The sequence below is a fragment of the Amphiprion ocellaris genome, chromosome 3 (genome assembly GCF_022539595.1).
Source record: "Amphiprion ocellaris isolate individual 3 ecotype Okinawa chromosome 3, ASM2253959v1, whole genome shotgun sequence".
In the NCBI taxonomy this organism is placed as follows: domain Eukaryota; kingdom Metazoa; phylum Chordata; class Actinopteri; family Pomacentridae; genus Amphiprion; species Amphiprion ocellaris.
The window spans coordinates 3,719,005-3,732,869 of record NC_072768.1 but is presented as its reverse complement, the minus strand read 5'-3'; the positions used below and the strand labels follow the sequence as shown (position 1 = coordinate 3,732,869).

Below are 13,865 nucleotides of genomic sequence, written 5' to 3'. Positions count from 1 at the left end.
CAATCACAATTCATAAAGCAAGAGAACGGACTAGATGGAGAGAAATGATTGCCTACACTGAATGGCATGGCACTTTATTGATTGAGGTGCCTGTAATGTGATTTTTGGTCTGAACTTGACCTTAGTTTAATTTTCTGTAATAAAACTAGAGGAACTTAACATATGACACCTTAAGTACCTTCTGTTTTTTTATTAATGCCAGATTTCTTCCCCTTTCATGTTGAATGTGCACCATTTTTATGCTGGAATATTAGCACCCACATGTTGCCGTATAGCAATTTGATTAAACAAGTTAATTTAGATGAATGCAACATGCAAACACTGACACAATAAACATTTTAGATGCTAAAACAGTAACTCTCTTTGAGAACAGGTGAATAGAAAATTCCCATTTCAAGGTCTTTATCTGTTTATTAGCTGATACAAACAGGTGACAAATTAAAGGAAAAAGTTGAATCCTTGACATCTTCCTTTATGAGATCTAGTGGCTCTGTTACACCGAGGGGGGCATTTTGCTGCCATAGTTTGGATTCGCTTGTTCCATTAGAGGGAAGAGTCACTATAGAAATAAATAACAAGTTGTTCTGATTGATCAACTTTGATTAAACACTTATGTCCTGATGGGAAGTGTCTCCTCAGGATGCTCCATAGTCTATTGTCAGTCTGCATGTTCTTTAGGAGTGGATCATTTTACACAGATTTTCAAATGAATCAGCATTAAATCTGAGCAAACAACACTTTTTCAGAGTACCAACACGCCCCTTCCGCTAATATTCCCACAAATTTGTATTTATTGTTATTTATGGTTTTATTTTTTATATGGAAGGCATAACTTTTCATTTCTACTCTCACTTCCTGTTACTCTAATAAACTTCACAGACCGGATATACAGTCTTGTGTAAACGTTGACCCGCCCCTCTTCTGGTCTTGTCCAATCAGCAAGGCTTATGTCGCCGCAAAGGCTGTAGGGAATTTGAGTCTGACGTCTTTCCATATGTCCAAAACTGTACAACAGCAATGTTGTTGGTTTAACTGGCTGGTTTGCAGTTAACTTCAGAGGACAAAAAAACCCCAACAAAACACGTGCAAAGTTTTGTGTAAATTAATTTTATTCGTATTAACAAAACAAATGTAGGCAATTCTTAAACATCCCAAACAGTCTCTGTCAACAATCAGCTGGCCTTCCAGTACTGCAATATAAAATCTGTATACCCGTCAGATTCAGTCTGTCTTCACTGATATAAAAAATAACTGTTCACAGGAGGATTTCCCTCAACTGAGCAAATTCCACCCTCTACAAAAATGTTATGAAGACATAATAATGTTATAAAAGATACAATGCATTTAGGACTATGACCTCTGGAACTAGTATGTACATCCTCAGTTATTGTCATATCATCCTTTCAACAAAACAGTATTGCAAAATCAGTCACCACAAGGCGGCAGCATTGTGTCAATAGCTGGTAAATAAGTGGCTGTGGAGAGTAACAGTGGGTTTTATGGAATATTTTAGGAGCTTATGGTTGAAATTTAGCCCTTTGATGCTTTTCCCAAAAACGCCCTGCAGCAGAGTCACAGCTTCATGGTGCAAAGCCCTTTGGTCTGACCATCATCCGGACTGATTTAAAGGACTGTCTGTCGTTAGTGGGGTAATACTCTGTGGAGATGTTGTGCCACGTCCCCCAGAAGATCCCATCTCTGACTCCCTTGTATCTCCCCTCATAATATCTCCCGTTGAGGTTTGCAGCCATGCATGCGTCAAACCACCACCCGGAGCTGTAGTAGACCCCGCAGTTCCCGGACGGATACCGGTCGTGGTCCCTATCCGGGGTGGTGAAGGCCCTGTGGTTGTGGTCGTACCTCTTGTTGAAGCGGAGAGCATCACCTGCGGTGCCCCAGTATCCCCCCACCGTCAGCCGGTAGCGCAGCCGCTCACTGGCCACCCTGAACTGCTCGTACTGCGCAAACTCCGCCACCCCTTCAAAGTCCTCCAGCTCCACCCGCAGCACCATGTCCCTGTCCCGGGTCAGCAGGTGGATCAGGTCGTTGCCCAGCCAGAACTCTCCGCCGTCCAGCTGCCCGAAACCGGTCTGGTACTCCGCCCAGGTGCGGTTGAAGCTCACGCTGCCGTCCTGGCGCCGCTGCAGCACTGTCCACCCTCCACCTTCCCGCTCCATGTCACAGAACACCGGGAAGCTGCCTCCCCGGGGGTCGGGGGTCACCAGGTACACTCCACTCTGAGCTTCTCCTCTGAGCAGGTGGTCCGAGCAGTCTCTGTAGACAACTGTGGAGAAAGAGAAACAAATGAAGAAATTACTTGGAATTATGAACTCTCCTCTTTTTTTCTCACAATCCTCCCAAAGCCTATAATCTTTTTCATTTCAGAGACGATCCAACTAAAGTCCTGCTGTTCCTCATATACCTTGCAGGTGAAATGATCCTCTTACAGCTGGAATGCAGCCGTGAAATGTGCAGGAGGAGGTCACAAGTGCAGCAGGTCAGTGCAAAACTACCTTTTCCACCGTAAAAACAGTTTTCATTACGTTAAAAGTGGACCTCCACAGTGGACGCACACATAGCACTGAAGATCACAACTGGATTTAAGAAAGCCAAGTTTAAAATCTAAGTGTTTTTATGCAATATAGTGCACATTAAAGAATAAAATGAAAAGATTATGTCTTCAGCTGACCTTCACCTACGCAATAAAGAGTCTGATATTTGTTATTTCAGTTCATATGAGCCCAATTATTAAACTGAACAAATTATTAAATTAGTGTGTGCACTTTACTAGCCCTGCTCCACAGAGGGATGTTGTAAAGCTGTCGGTCTTTGCGTGGTTGTGGTTTTATCCTCATGACACTCGTGCAGAGCCACACATTTTGCACACACGTGCAGATTCCTCCTTTGATAAAACGCAAAGAGGATCTCAGACCACATGATTAAGTTATAATTTCTTTATGTAACATTCGCTGTGTGGTCCCTCCTCTTAAAACACATCATCAGTTTGCTTTTTTGAATGAGGAACACATTTCTAAGTTTAGCAGTCTTCTGTCAGCTTAATTATTGTGAGGTAATGTAATTAATTATACATATCTATTGTAAAGTTGCATACGACTTCATTTGAATTTGCATTACTTGTGCATGAAAAAACAGCATTTCTTTCAGTTGGCTGCTTTGACCCTTCCCTCTCATCAGGCCTGGTTCTGATGGTGTTTCTTCCTATTGAAAAGTAGTCTTTTTTCTTCACTGTAACCAATTAGTTTGGTCAGAGGGAATCTCTGTGCATAATATTGTCAAGTCTTAACCTTAATTTGTAAGTTTGTGCAGGCAATTTGGTATGTAATCTAATATTTTAAACACCTTGATAAATAAGTCAGTCAGGGAAATTTGTATAATAAATAAGACCTACATTTTTTAATTACTCTGGTCATTTTGTGTAATAAATAAGATTGTATGGACTTAATCTAAATATTTAAAGAGGTCAAACAAATCCGATTAATAAAAATGGACTGTAGGGACTTTAAACCTGGTAAAATTGTACTTTATATAATATTGTAGAATTTTCATTTTAACATTTAAATTAGTAAGGCAGATTGGTACAGACCCTTAAACATTATATTTACATTAGTCTGGTAAAATTGTACGGTATGTAGTATTGTAGGGCCTTAACTATAATATGGAAATTAGTCAGGTGAAGACTCTTAATGGTTAGCCTTATTGGAGGGAATTGTAACTCTACTGGAAAGTACTTTAAGTCAATGTCTGTTGTTTTAAATGTGCAATATAAATAACAGTCTCTTGACTTCACTTGACAGCTAAATCTTTCTCTCAGGTGATGCAAATCATATATATATTCAAATATGTGTAAAGCATGCACACAGACACGGCATTTGATCACTGTGTAAAATAACATCTCTTGCCTTTGGAGGGTGTCGGTGTTGGCAGTTTACTGTCTGTCTTGTCAGGCCTGCTGCCTCCCTGGGTGTCCTCGGGCTGCTCTTTCAGATGCCTGTGCGGTGGTCTTCCATTTGGATTCAGGCTGTTGTTGAGGAAAGCGGCCACCTGGTTGATTTTCACACGAAGCTCACGTGTACTGGGAGTGGAAGCCTCTGCAGCCGGGGGCTCAGGGCCAGAGGTGGCAGGGGTTGTTGACCTGAAGTCAGGGCTGAGTCTGGAGGTGGTTTGAGAACTAGGGGGAGGGACTGGGCCTGCAGGTGCAGTTGTCTCCACATTGTGAATTATTTCAGCTTGTAAGCTGGGCTCAGATTTGGGAGTTAGATTTGGCTTTGTGGGACCTGGCCTGGTGCTTGGGATAACACTTGGGAGGATCTTACGGATGATTTTGTTTGGTCTTGTTGTCACTGGGATCGATGGCGGCTGACTGGCTGTTTGTGGCCTCAGATCAGACATACTCCTGCTGTTTGGGCTCGTTGTGAAGTCCTCAGGCAGAGTGTGAAGGTGAGGGGAGGCTCCAGTTTCCAGGCTGTTGTAGGTCTTTGGAGCCAAAGTGATAGTTTTCCTCATGCTGGGACTGAACTCTGTGTCCCTTGGGGAATGAGTCACCTCAGTAATCTGTTTTGCAGGGCCAGCTGTAGGTGGCATGTCAGTTTGAGAATTTTGGACGTCATCTGAAGTAGTCCAGCTGATCTGAGTTGGATTTAAATGTGTTTTGGTCTTTGCATTTGGCTTTGGCTGCACTGCTGGTCTTGGCCGTTGAATGGGTGTTGCTCCTGGCTTGACTGCAGGTTTAACTGGTGGTCTGTATCGGGGGGGAGGCCTCGGTTTGGGTGTTTTGTTGGGCTTTGCTTCAGGGCCTGCACCAGGCACAGACTTGGCATTAAGATCAGGGATTTGGCCTGGTCTAGGTGTGTTAAGGCTCTGATTGGTTTGTGGTGCTTGATCAGTTTTACGATGTACGTTTGGTTTAGTCTTTATTTCTGTCACAGGCCTTGGATGTTTTTGGTTTGGTTTGGGCCCTAGGCCAGGTTTAGGCTTTTGGTTCATTTTAGGGATTTTGAGGCTGGGTTTGGGTTTTTGATCAGGGGGTGTGTTATCTCGATCTGGTGTAACTTTCTGTCCTGGTGTTGAGTCTTCATTAGATTTAGGCTCAAATGAGGGACTGGCATCAGATTTTTCCTTGGATTCAGTGAGAGTCTTTTGGTTAGGTTTTGGTGTGAAGCTCTCGGTGTCATTTCTTTTAGATTCAGGATCTTGTACAGATTGTGGATATTGATTGAGTTCAACGTTTTGATCAGGTTGTGTTTCTTCCTCTCCGTTTGGCTTTCTCTCAGGTTTTTGCTCTTGCTCAGCCGGCTCCATTTTGACAGGATAGACCAGTTTTTCCTCAAGTTTTGAGTTTTGATTAATAACTGGGGTTCCATCAGACTCTTGTGCTGGCTCGATGACAAGATATTTGTCAGAATAGGTTGCATTTACATTTTGGAGAGATGTAGGTCTCTGGACGGGAGCTACAGACCCTGAGTTTGGCTTTTCAATAGGTAACTTGTTTAACTGATCAGGTTGCTGATCAGATGTACGGTCTTGGTCATGTTTAGGTAATGGATTGCTCTTCAGATTTTTATCGCTTGGTACAATATCAGATAGAGTTCTTTGGTCAGGTTTTGAAATTTCATCCACTTGTGTGTTCTTGGCAGGTTTTGATTGGTCAGTTGGGGGTTTGTAGTGAGAAGGGTTCTGATTCTGGGTGATTAGAGGATGTTTGTCAGAATGGGTTGCATTTACAGTTTCAGGTCTTTGATGAGATGCTGGTCTCTGGACTGGAACAACAGGCGCGTCATGAGATTTTGGCTTTTGAGTTGGTAACTTGTTTTCACCTTTAGTTGTTGGATTGTTTTTCTGATTTTGATCAGTTGGTAAAACATCAGATGGAATTCTCTGGTCAGGTTTTGAAATTTGGTCTCGTTCTGGGTTGTTGGCAGGTTTGGATTGGTCAGTTGTGGAATTGTACAGAGAAGGTTTCTGCTTTTGGTTGATAAGAGGATATTTGCCAGATCTGGTTACATTTACAGTTTCATGTCTTTGATGAGATGTAGGTGTCCAAACAGGAGTCATAGGCTTTTGATGAGGTTTTGGCTTTTGAAGAGGTGACTTGTTTTGATCAGGTCTACGGTCTTGGTCACCTTTAAGTATTGGGTTATTTTTCAGAGTTTGATCAGTTGGTAGAAGATCAGATAGAGTTCTTTGGTCGTGTTTTGAAGTTTGGTCTCGTTCTGAGTCGTTGGGAGGTTTTAATTGGTCGGTTGTGGCATTGTAGAGAGAAGCATTCTGCTTTTGGTTAGTTAGAGGATGTTGGTCAGAGTGGGTTGCATTTGCAGTTTCAGGTTTTCGATGAGATATTGGGTTACCAGGAGTCGCTGGCTTTTGGTGAGATTTTGGTGTTTGAAGAGGTGATTTATTTTGATCAAGTGTTTGGTCTTGGTCCTGTCTCACTGTTGGATTGTTTTTCAGATTTTGATCAGTTGGTAAAATATCTGATGGAGTTCTTCGGTCAGGTTTTGGAATTTGTTCTTGTTCTGGGTCGTTGGCAGGTTTGGATTGGTCGGTTGTGGGATTGTAGAGAGAAGGGTTCTGCTTTTGGTGGATTAGAGGATGTTTGTCAGAATTTGTTGTGTTCACAGTTTGAGGTTTTTGATGAGATGTAGGTCTCTGGACAGGAACCACAGGTGTTTGATGAGATTTTGGCTTTTGAAGAGGTAACTTGTTTTGATCAGCTCTATGGTCTTGATCACCTTTGGTTGTTGGATTGTTTTTCAGACTTTGATCAGTTGGTAAAATATCAGGCGGAGTTCTTTGGTCAGGTTTTGAAGTTTGGTCTTGTTCTGGGTCGTGGGCAGGTTTGAACTGGTCGGTTGTGGGTTTGTTCAGAGAAGGCTTCTGCTTTTGGTTGATTAGAGGATGTTTGTCAGAACTGGTTACATTTACAGTTTTAGGTCTATAATGAGATGTAAGTGTCCGAACAGGAGTCCCAGGCTTTTGGTGAGATTTTGGCTTTTGAAGAGGTGACTTGTTTTGATCAGGTCTACGACTTTGATCACCTTTAGTTGTTAGATTGTTTTTCCAAATTCGATCAGTTGGTAAAATATCAGGCAAAGTTCTTTGATCAGGTTGTGGAATTTGTTCTCCTTCTGGACTGTTAGCAGGTTTGGATTGGTCAGTTGTTGGACTGTAGAGAGAAGGCTTCTGCTTTTGGTTGATTAGAGGATGTTTGTCAGAACTGGTTGCATTTCCAGTTTGAGGCTTTCGATGAGATATAGGTATCCGAACAGGACTCCCAGGCTTTTGATGAGGTTTTGGCTTTTGAAGAGGTGACTTGTTTTGATCAGGTCTATGGTCTTGGTTGTGTTTTGGTGTTAGATTGCTTTTAAGTTTTTGATCAGTTGGTAAAATATTAGGTGGAGTTTTTGGGTTGGATTTTGACATAACTCGTTCTGGGTTGTTGGCAGGTTTGGAGAAAGGAAGCTTCTGCTTTTGGTCCTGTTTTGTTTTTTTGTCAGGAAAAGGAGCTTGGTCTGATTTACGGTCATTCTTAGGATTTTTCAGCTTTTGGTCTTCTTCAGGCAAGGGTTTCACACCAGTCTTTGTATTTGAGCTGATGTTCTTTTTAGCTGTCCAGTGGCTCTGATCTGTAGCTCTGGGGGATGCTGTTATGTATAAATTCTGATGAGGAGTTGTGGTGGGAGTAGTTGAGCTACTGTGACCCTGGAAGCCTGCCCTAGGCCCTACCGTGGATGCAGAGTTGAATTTAGCTGTGGCACTGGTCTTCTGCTGTCTGGGGCCACCCAGAGTGCTTATTGTGGCTGTTGTTGTATCAGACTCTGCATCAGGATGTGAGGGCTCAGACTTAGCAGCTGCTCCAAGGCCTGTGCTTTGGGTTGGTCCATAAGCAGTTATTGCCTCATGACTCACATCTGTGATCAAATCTAAAGTGGAACTGGGCAGAGAGAGAGATGGAATAGATGATGTAAAGATTGTAGCTTTGTTTGAGTCCGGCCTGAAGGCAATGTTAATGATAGACCGAGGAGTTGGGCTGATTGAAACAAAGTCTGTCCTTTCAATTGCTTTGTTGGATGATAACTCTCCATCACTGTTTCTCTGCACATTCTCTGTTTTTTCTTTTTCTGTCTTGATCTCCTTTCCCGTCTTCCTTCCCTTTTCCTCCACCTCCCCCTCTTTTATAGTCGTCTCTTTTTCTGTGCGCCTGATGCTTTCGGTCTGTTTTTGTTTCTCAATGTTTTGCTCCACTTTTATTCCCTTTTCCATTTCCTTTTTCCTTTCATCCTCATGCTGCTCTTGCTCCTTCTTTGCATGCACATCATGGTCCTCAGACATCTTTATTTTATCACTGGCTTCAGTTTGGATGTTTTTTTCTGTTTCCTTTGTTTCACCTTGCCACACTGGAGGTTGCACCTTTCTTTCTTTTTCACTCTCTAACTTATCTTCTTGATATTGCTTTTGATTCTGTATCCCTGCATTTTCTTTCTTTTCATCTGTCTCTCGCTCCCTGGTGTTTTTGTCAGCACCCTTTTCCCTCGTTATAGCTACTTTTTTCTCATTTCCACCAGCAGTTGGCACCTTTGTCTGTCCTAATTTATCCTTCGCTTTTGCCCCCTCTGTCTGACTTTTTCCATCTTTTTCTGCCACTCCTGTCCGAGTTCTTTCTTTTTCATTTTCTTTTATGACTCCTTTATCACTCTCTCTTTCTGGTTCCCATTTTCCTCGTTCTTTCTCCTCCAGAAAGAATCTGTTTTCTGAGTCGCCCTCTCCTTCCGTCTTTTCCACCTTAAATGTATCTGTTCCAAACTCCTGTCTGAAATCTCTGTCATTCTCTTGAAGTCTCTCATTCATCCAGTTCCTCTTATCCTCACATTCATCCTTACCCTCACTCAGCTTCTCATGCTCTCTTTGCCTCCCACACTCTCTCTCAGTTTGGCTTACTGTACAGTCTGCACACAGCTCCCTCAGTTGATCCACGCTGTCCTTCAGCTTCTGCAAGTCCTCCATGATCTTCTCCAGCTCCCTAAGCTGTTGTGGCAAATGAACAGTCAGCGGCGGCAGGCTGAATAGGTAAGGACAGGAGCCCTCATCCTGGCTGCACGGCCCGTCGGGTCTCAGCGTTGCAGCACAAGGCCCAAATCCTTTATCCCCCAGGAGGAGTCCTTCATCGGAGCCTGCTGTGATCCAGGAGAGACTCGAGAAGGCCAGCAGGGTCCCACATACCCACAGTGCTGTTAACCTCATCGCGTCCCGAGAGTAAAGAGTGAAGGCAGAGGAGGGAGAGAGTGTAAAAACACCCACCTCAGTTTGTGAAACGCAGTGACAGTGAGAGGAGGAGGTAAGGTGGGAGGAGGAAGAGGAGGGAGGGGAACTGATGGAGCTGTGCCTTGGAAATCTGTGAGACACTTTAAGAGGAAAACAGGTGAAAAAAAAAACAGAAAAGTGAGAGGAGGACTGCGCAGATTCTTGTTAGATGCTGTCTATGAGATAGAGGATGATAAGCAAGAAGCGTGAGGAGATGATCAAATATTTTTACTTTGTAATGTAAGCAGCATTAATCATAGCAGTTAAGAATCACTCATGAAGTACTACAAATAACAAAGGCTTTTGAAAGCGTGCCTCTCATTGTAATCCCATTATTGCATTCCAATTTATCTTCATTCCAGTCACATCATTTAATGAGGACCATTTGTAATGCATTCTCACCCCATGCTGTAATGATAAATGTATCACGGACTTTAATATGCATGTGTGTCACAGTTGCTTTGGCAGGCGCTTCCTCGGCTTCCTGTTAGTGGGTCCACAAACATGTGAGTGACGGATGTGACAGGTCAGAATATGCTATTGAAGCAAAAATATTAGCTGCTGGGCCTGAGCCAAGAGATTGTCACTTAGATTTGTCAGGATGTATTTCATTTTAGTGTAAGCTGTGCGGTTTAGTTGAGCTTCTGAGTAATGAAAGTCAGGAATGTCAGATTTATCCAAGAAGACGGCTTGATTCAGATGCAAAGCCAGAAAAGAGGAATATATCATGTACTATTGACATTATTCGGACAGTGCTAATCCCCAACAAGTGTCAGGAATTGGTGAAGCAATCTCTGGGTGGAGAGGCTAATCTTATTGCGTACAGGCTGTCCGTGTTCAGCTAAGATTGAAGATTGGGGCTCTGGGCTAATTTTGTTTTGTCTACATATCGCCAGAAAAAAAGGAAAGAGAGAAAACACAGTCACATGAACTAAATGAGGCATCTGCTTGGCAGGGAGTTTAGATAATGAGGCTTTAGTTTCGCAGAGCGCGGGTGTAAATGTCAGTCCCGCCACAGGATATTAGATATGAGTGATAGCATGTAATGCCAGTGTTTGGTGTTTCAGAAACGTGTCTGTCTTTAATGCTTGTTAGACCACTTAAATAGTCTTATTTTTAGACTGAAGCACTACCTTTGGGCAGTTTTGTTTTGTGTCTTAAACTGGCCGAGAGATTTTTCAGCTGTCCTTTAATAATGGCAAAGGAATCCGTTTGTTTGGGGAGAGGAGTGTGGGAAGCATCTGGTTAGAAATGAAAAACGACTTAAGTTGGAAGAAAAAGGCTCAATTTAGCACTTGACTGGCCTGCAAGTTCATAAGTGCATGTGGAGAAACAGCCCCTTTCAAGAGCATAACAACTTTACGTCACAGCTGTTGTGAAATGTTGAATTCTACGCTGTTTTACTTTAGATTTCACCTTCCTCCTCCTCCTGTGCTAATGTTGCAGTGAGCTCATTTGACATTTGACAAATGTTGGCAGGATAAAAGCCAGAAATAAGCGTCCTTTCACCTTTCACCATCACTTCAGTGCTTCAACACTTACACTGCGAAATAGTGTGAGAGAAATGTTTACACTTTTAAGAGACTTCAGTCTGAACTCTGGGTGTTTTGATTTATTATCACAGAGAACATCTTTTACAGCAAGACAGTCGCTGCTCAGCCACAACAAACTAACCTGACACATGATCTGCATGAGGAACGATGATGATTAGAAGTTGTGCTTCTGATCAAGGTTAATAGGGTTGAGTCATTTCATAGAAGCTAATCTAAAATTCATTCTGTCCCGACAGCTGCCGAGTAGATAATACCCTCACTCCCGGCTTTACCCATTTATGGACAGCACTTTTTTTTCTCGTCAGGGTGCCCTCTCTGGATACAGTGTTTTGAATTCCCTCGGTGAGCTGGCTTGGCCCACTCTCCATCCTGGATTGTGTAAACACTGCGCTTTTTTTCCATGCAGACTAGAACAAACATCTGACCATCAGTCCGGCTTCGCTGCCTGGGCTTCCTGGCAGACCACTTCATCTCCATCCACTTTGGGCAGAGGAGCCAGTGTCGTCGGTCATGTCTGTTATGTGCATAAGTGTCCCGTTTCCAGCTGAACGGGAGCGAACCCAACGACTGCCGTAGTGCAGCGCCAGCCTCTTGTATTACCTCACTCAATCTGCCTGCCTGAAGGTATAAACCTACCTGGACAGTATTTTTCTACTCACCGACGATTTGCATGCCAAGAATAAATAGTTACATGATACAACACCTGCCTTAACCATGTGGATCAGTTCAAAATTGAACTTTCCCTCCTTGTCTCTTTCTTCCCGTTTCTTTCCTTTCTGTCACACAAATGCTCGCACATTCATATTCACATGACTTTTGAGCAGCCAAATCCTTAATTCTGCAGTAACTGATACATTCCTTTGCCATGTGTGAGAATGTTTTTTCATCCGTCAATTGTCTGATTCTTAAAAATGAAACAATCAAGTGTCCCTCACATCTGTGCTGAATTTCCTACAGCCAGCCAACACCAGATAACTCCAGGTCAATTTGTGTCCCATCCAAAAACCTGGACTTCATTAAGACATTGTTTGAAATTTATATTTAAGAACCCTTGTCCTGATGAAGGATATGGAAAGCGGGCGTAACTTGGGAACAGGTTATCTGCTGCTGTCACCGTCTGCCTCACGGGAGCGAACTCTGAGGCCAAAGTGGACATTTTTGGCACCCTGGCAGAAAGAAAAAGAAATAAAAACAGGCATTCCTCAATCACAGGTGAGACTATTTTACACTTTTTAAAGTGTGTTTGGTTGTAAAGCTTCTACAGAGACATAGCTATTCAGTTTTCCATCGTATCATATCCTGATGTTCATACTGAATGGATTTGTGCTGCATTCTGTATACTTCCCAGCTGCGGTTAATAGAAACCATGCATCATACACAGATGATAGAGTGGATGTGAATGTACAGGAAAGGTAGACCTGAACGCACCGCAAAACTCTAAATTGTTGACCATTTCTCTCCTCTCTAATATTTTTAGAGATCTTAGGATACTACATATGAAGATATTAGAAAGAGAACCTTTTTTTTAATCCAAAATACTGAAAATCAGTTGGTGTTGAAGATGCTCAGATTGTTTATTTAAATGAAAATATGAATACCACACAGTAAAAAGGTAAACATTGCTGCACTGAAACTCTTAAATATTACTCTAAAGATATTTAAAGTATCATAAGTAAGAGAACTCAGTGCAGAAAAGTGGCTCCTGTGTGTGTTCTGACACTAAATTTACTTTTGGATTATTATTAATTTTGCATAGATGTAATGATGGTACAAGTATTTAGATCTTCAAGTCAAAAAAATACTCCATTGCAGTTGAAAGCACTGGATGAAAGATCCCACTGAAGTAAAAGTACATCAGTATTAGCAGCAAACTGTAGTATTGTCCTAAACCTACTGGTTTTGTTCTTTTTACTGATTTATTATTCTGTACAGAAGGACATCATCAGACTGTGAAGCATCAGTGTGACAGCAGCATGCGCTACTACAGTTTTAAATAAAGGGTCACCAGCTAAATTTCAAGGGTCGTGATGATTAGTCGGCACGGAAGGAAGGAAGGACAAAGTTCCGATACACAAATCTGTTTTCAGTTTTGGGATTTTTCTCTAATCTTTTATTTTTGGTGAGATATTGGATTTGTTGAAATGAAACCATGTGAGAAGTTCAGACCAAAGTATCACTATTTTAACAGAGCCGTTAACTTGTAGACGCCTGAAATGTGAGCTCAACTACTTTTTGTAAGATCAGACCACGGGTTTAGTCGTTAACAATGTGTCTTATTTTAAAAGCTTTTTATATAATCCATTGCATAAAATCTTCACCTTTAAAGTAGCTGCAGCTGTCAGATAAATGTAAAGAAGCAGAAAGTACAGTAGATTCCTCTGAAATGTGGTCAAATCAAAATATAAAGTTGTATGAAAAGGAGATGCTTGGGTACAGTTCTTGATTAAAGGTTCTATTAAATGTGTCCTAGATTTCACATGCAAAATCTTAATCTGCAAAATAGCTAAAACTGTCACATGCAGTGCAGTAAATAGTGCAATGTTTGTCTTTGAATTCTAAATGAATTGAAGTATAAGAGTGATATAAAACTGAAATACTCAGCTAAAGTATGTGTTCTTAAGTGCAGTGGTGGAGGATGTAAAGAATTATTGCCTCTGCAGTGCCTCATGTTATGAGAACCAGAAATAACCTTTATTATTATTATGCTGCAAACTGTGTCTTCTTCTCTATGGCAACTGTTTAAGTGTCAGCGTTCACCCAATGAACAACTGGGGTCAAAGGAGATAAACAAATCTCATTTTAGAGTAAGCCAGTGTCAGCGCTGATGAACACTGTGTACGTTTCCAATCTCCTCTGGCAGATTAAGACTTCTGCTTTCATGGCTGCAGAGTCGGACAAGAGCCGCGATTAAAGAGATGTGGTCATTTGAGAGGAAGCCTTGGAGAAATGTTATTTTCCACATCTTCACTGGATTAGTCTGTGTCATAACAAAAA

The 13,865-nt window shown here is 42.0% G+C and overlaps 1 protein-coding gene across 1 annotated transcript; it reads right to left on the bottom strand.

The window, feature by feature from the left end:
- Nucleotides 1-1,097: 1,097 nt before the first annotated feature.
- Nucleotides 1,098-9,327, bottom strand: LOC111588148 (mucin-2-like). Its single transcript, XM_023298328.3, has 2 exons — nt 3,921-9,327; nt 1,098-2,284 (listed from the first exon to the last, which is right to left on the bottom strand). Exons 1-2 carry the CDS (start codon nt 9,256-9,258, stop codon nt 1,581-1,583), a joined length of 6,042 nt encoding a protein of 2,013 aa, XP_023154096.2. The 5' UTR covers nt 9,259-9,327; the 3' UTR covers nt 1,098-1,580.
- Nucleotides 9,328-13,865: the final 4,538 nt, after the last annotated feature.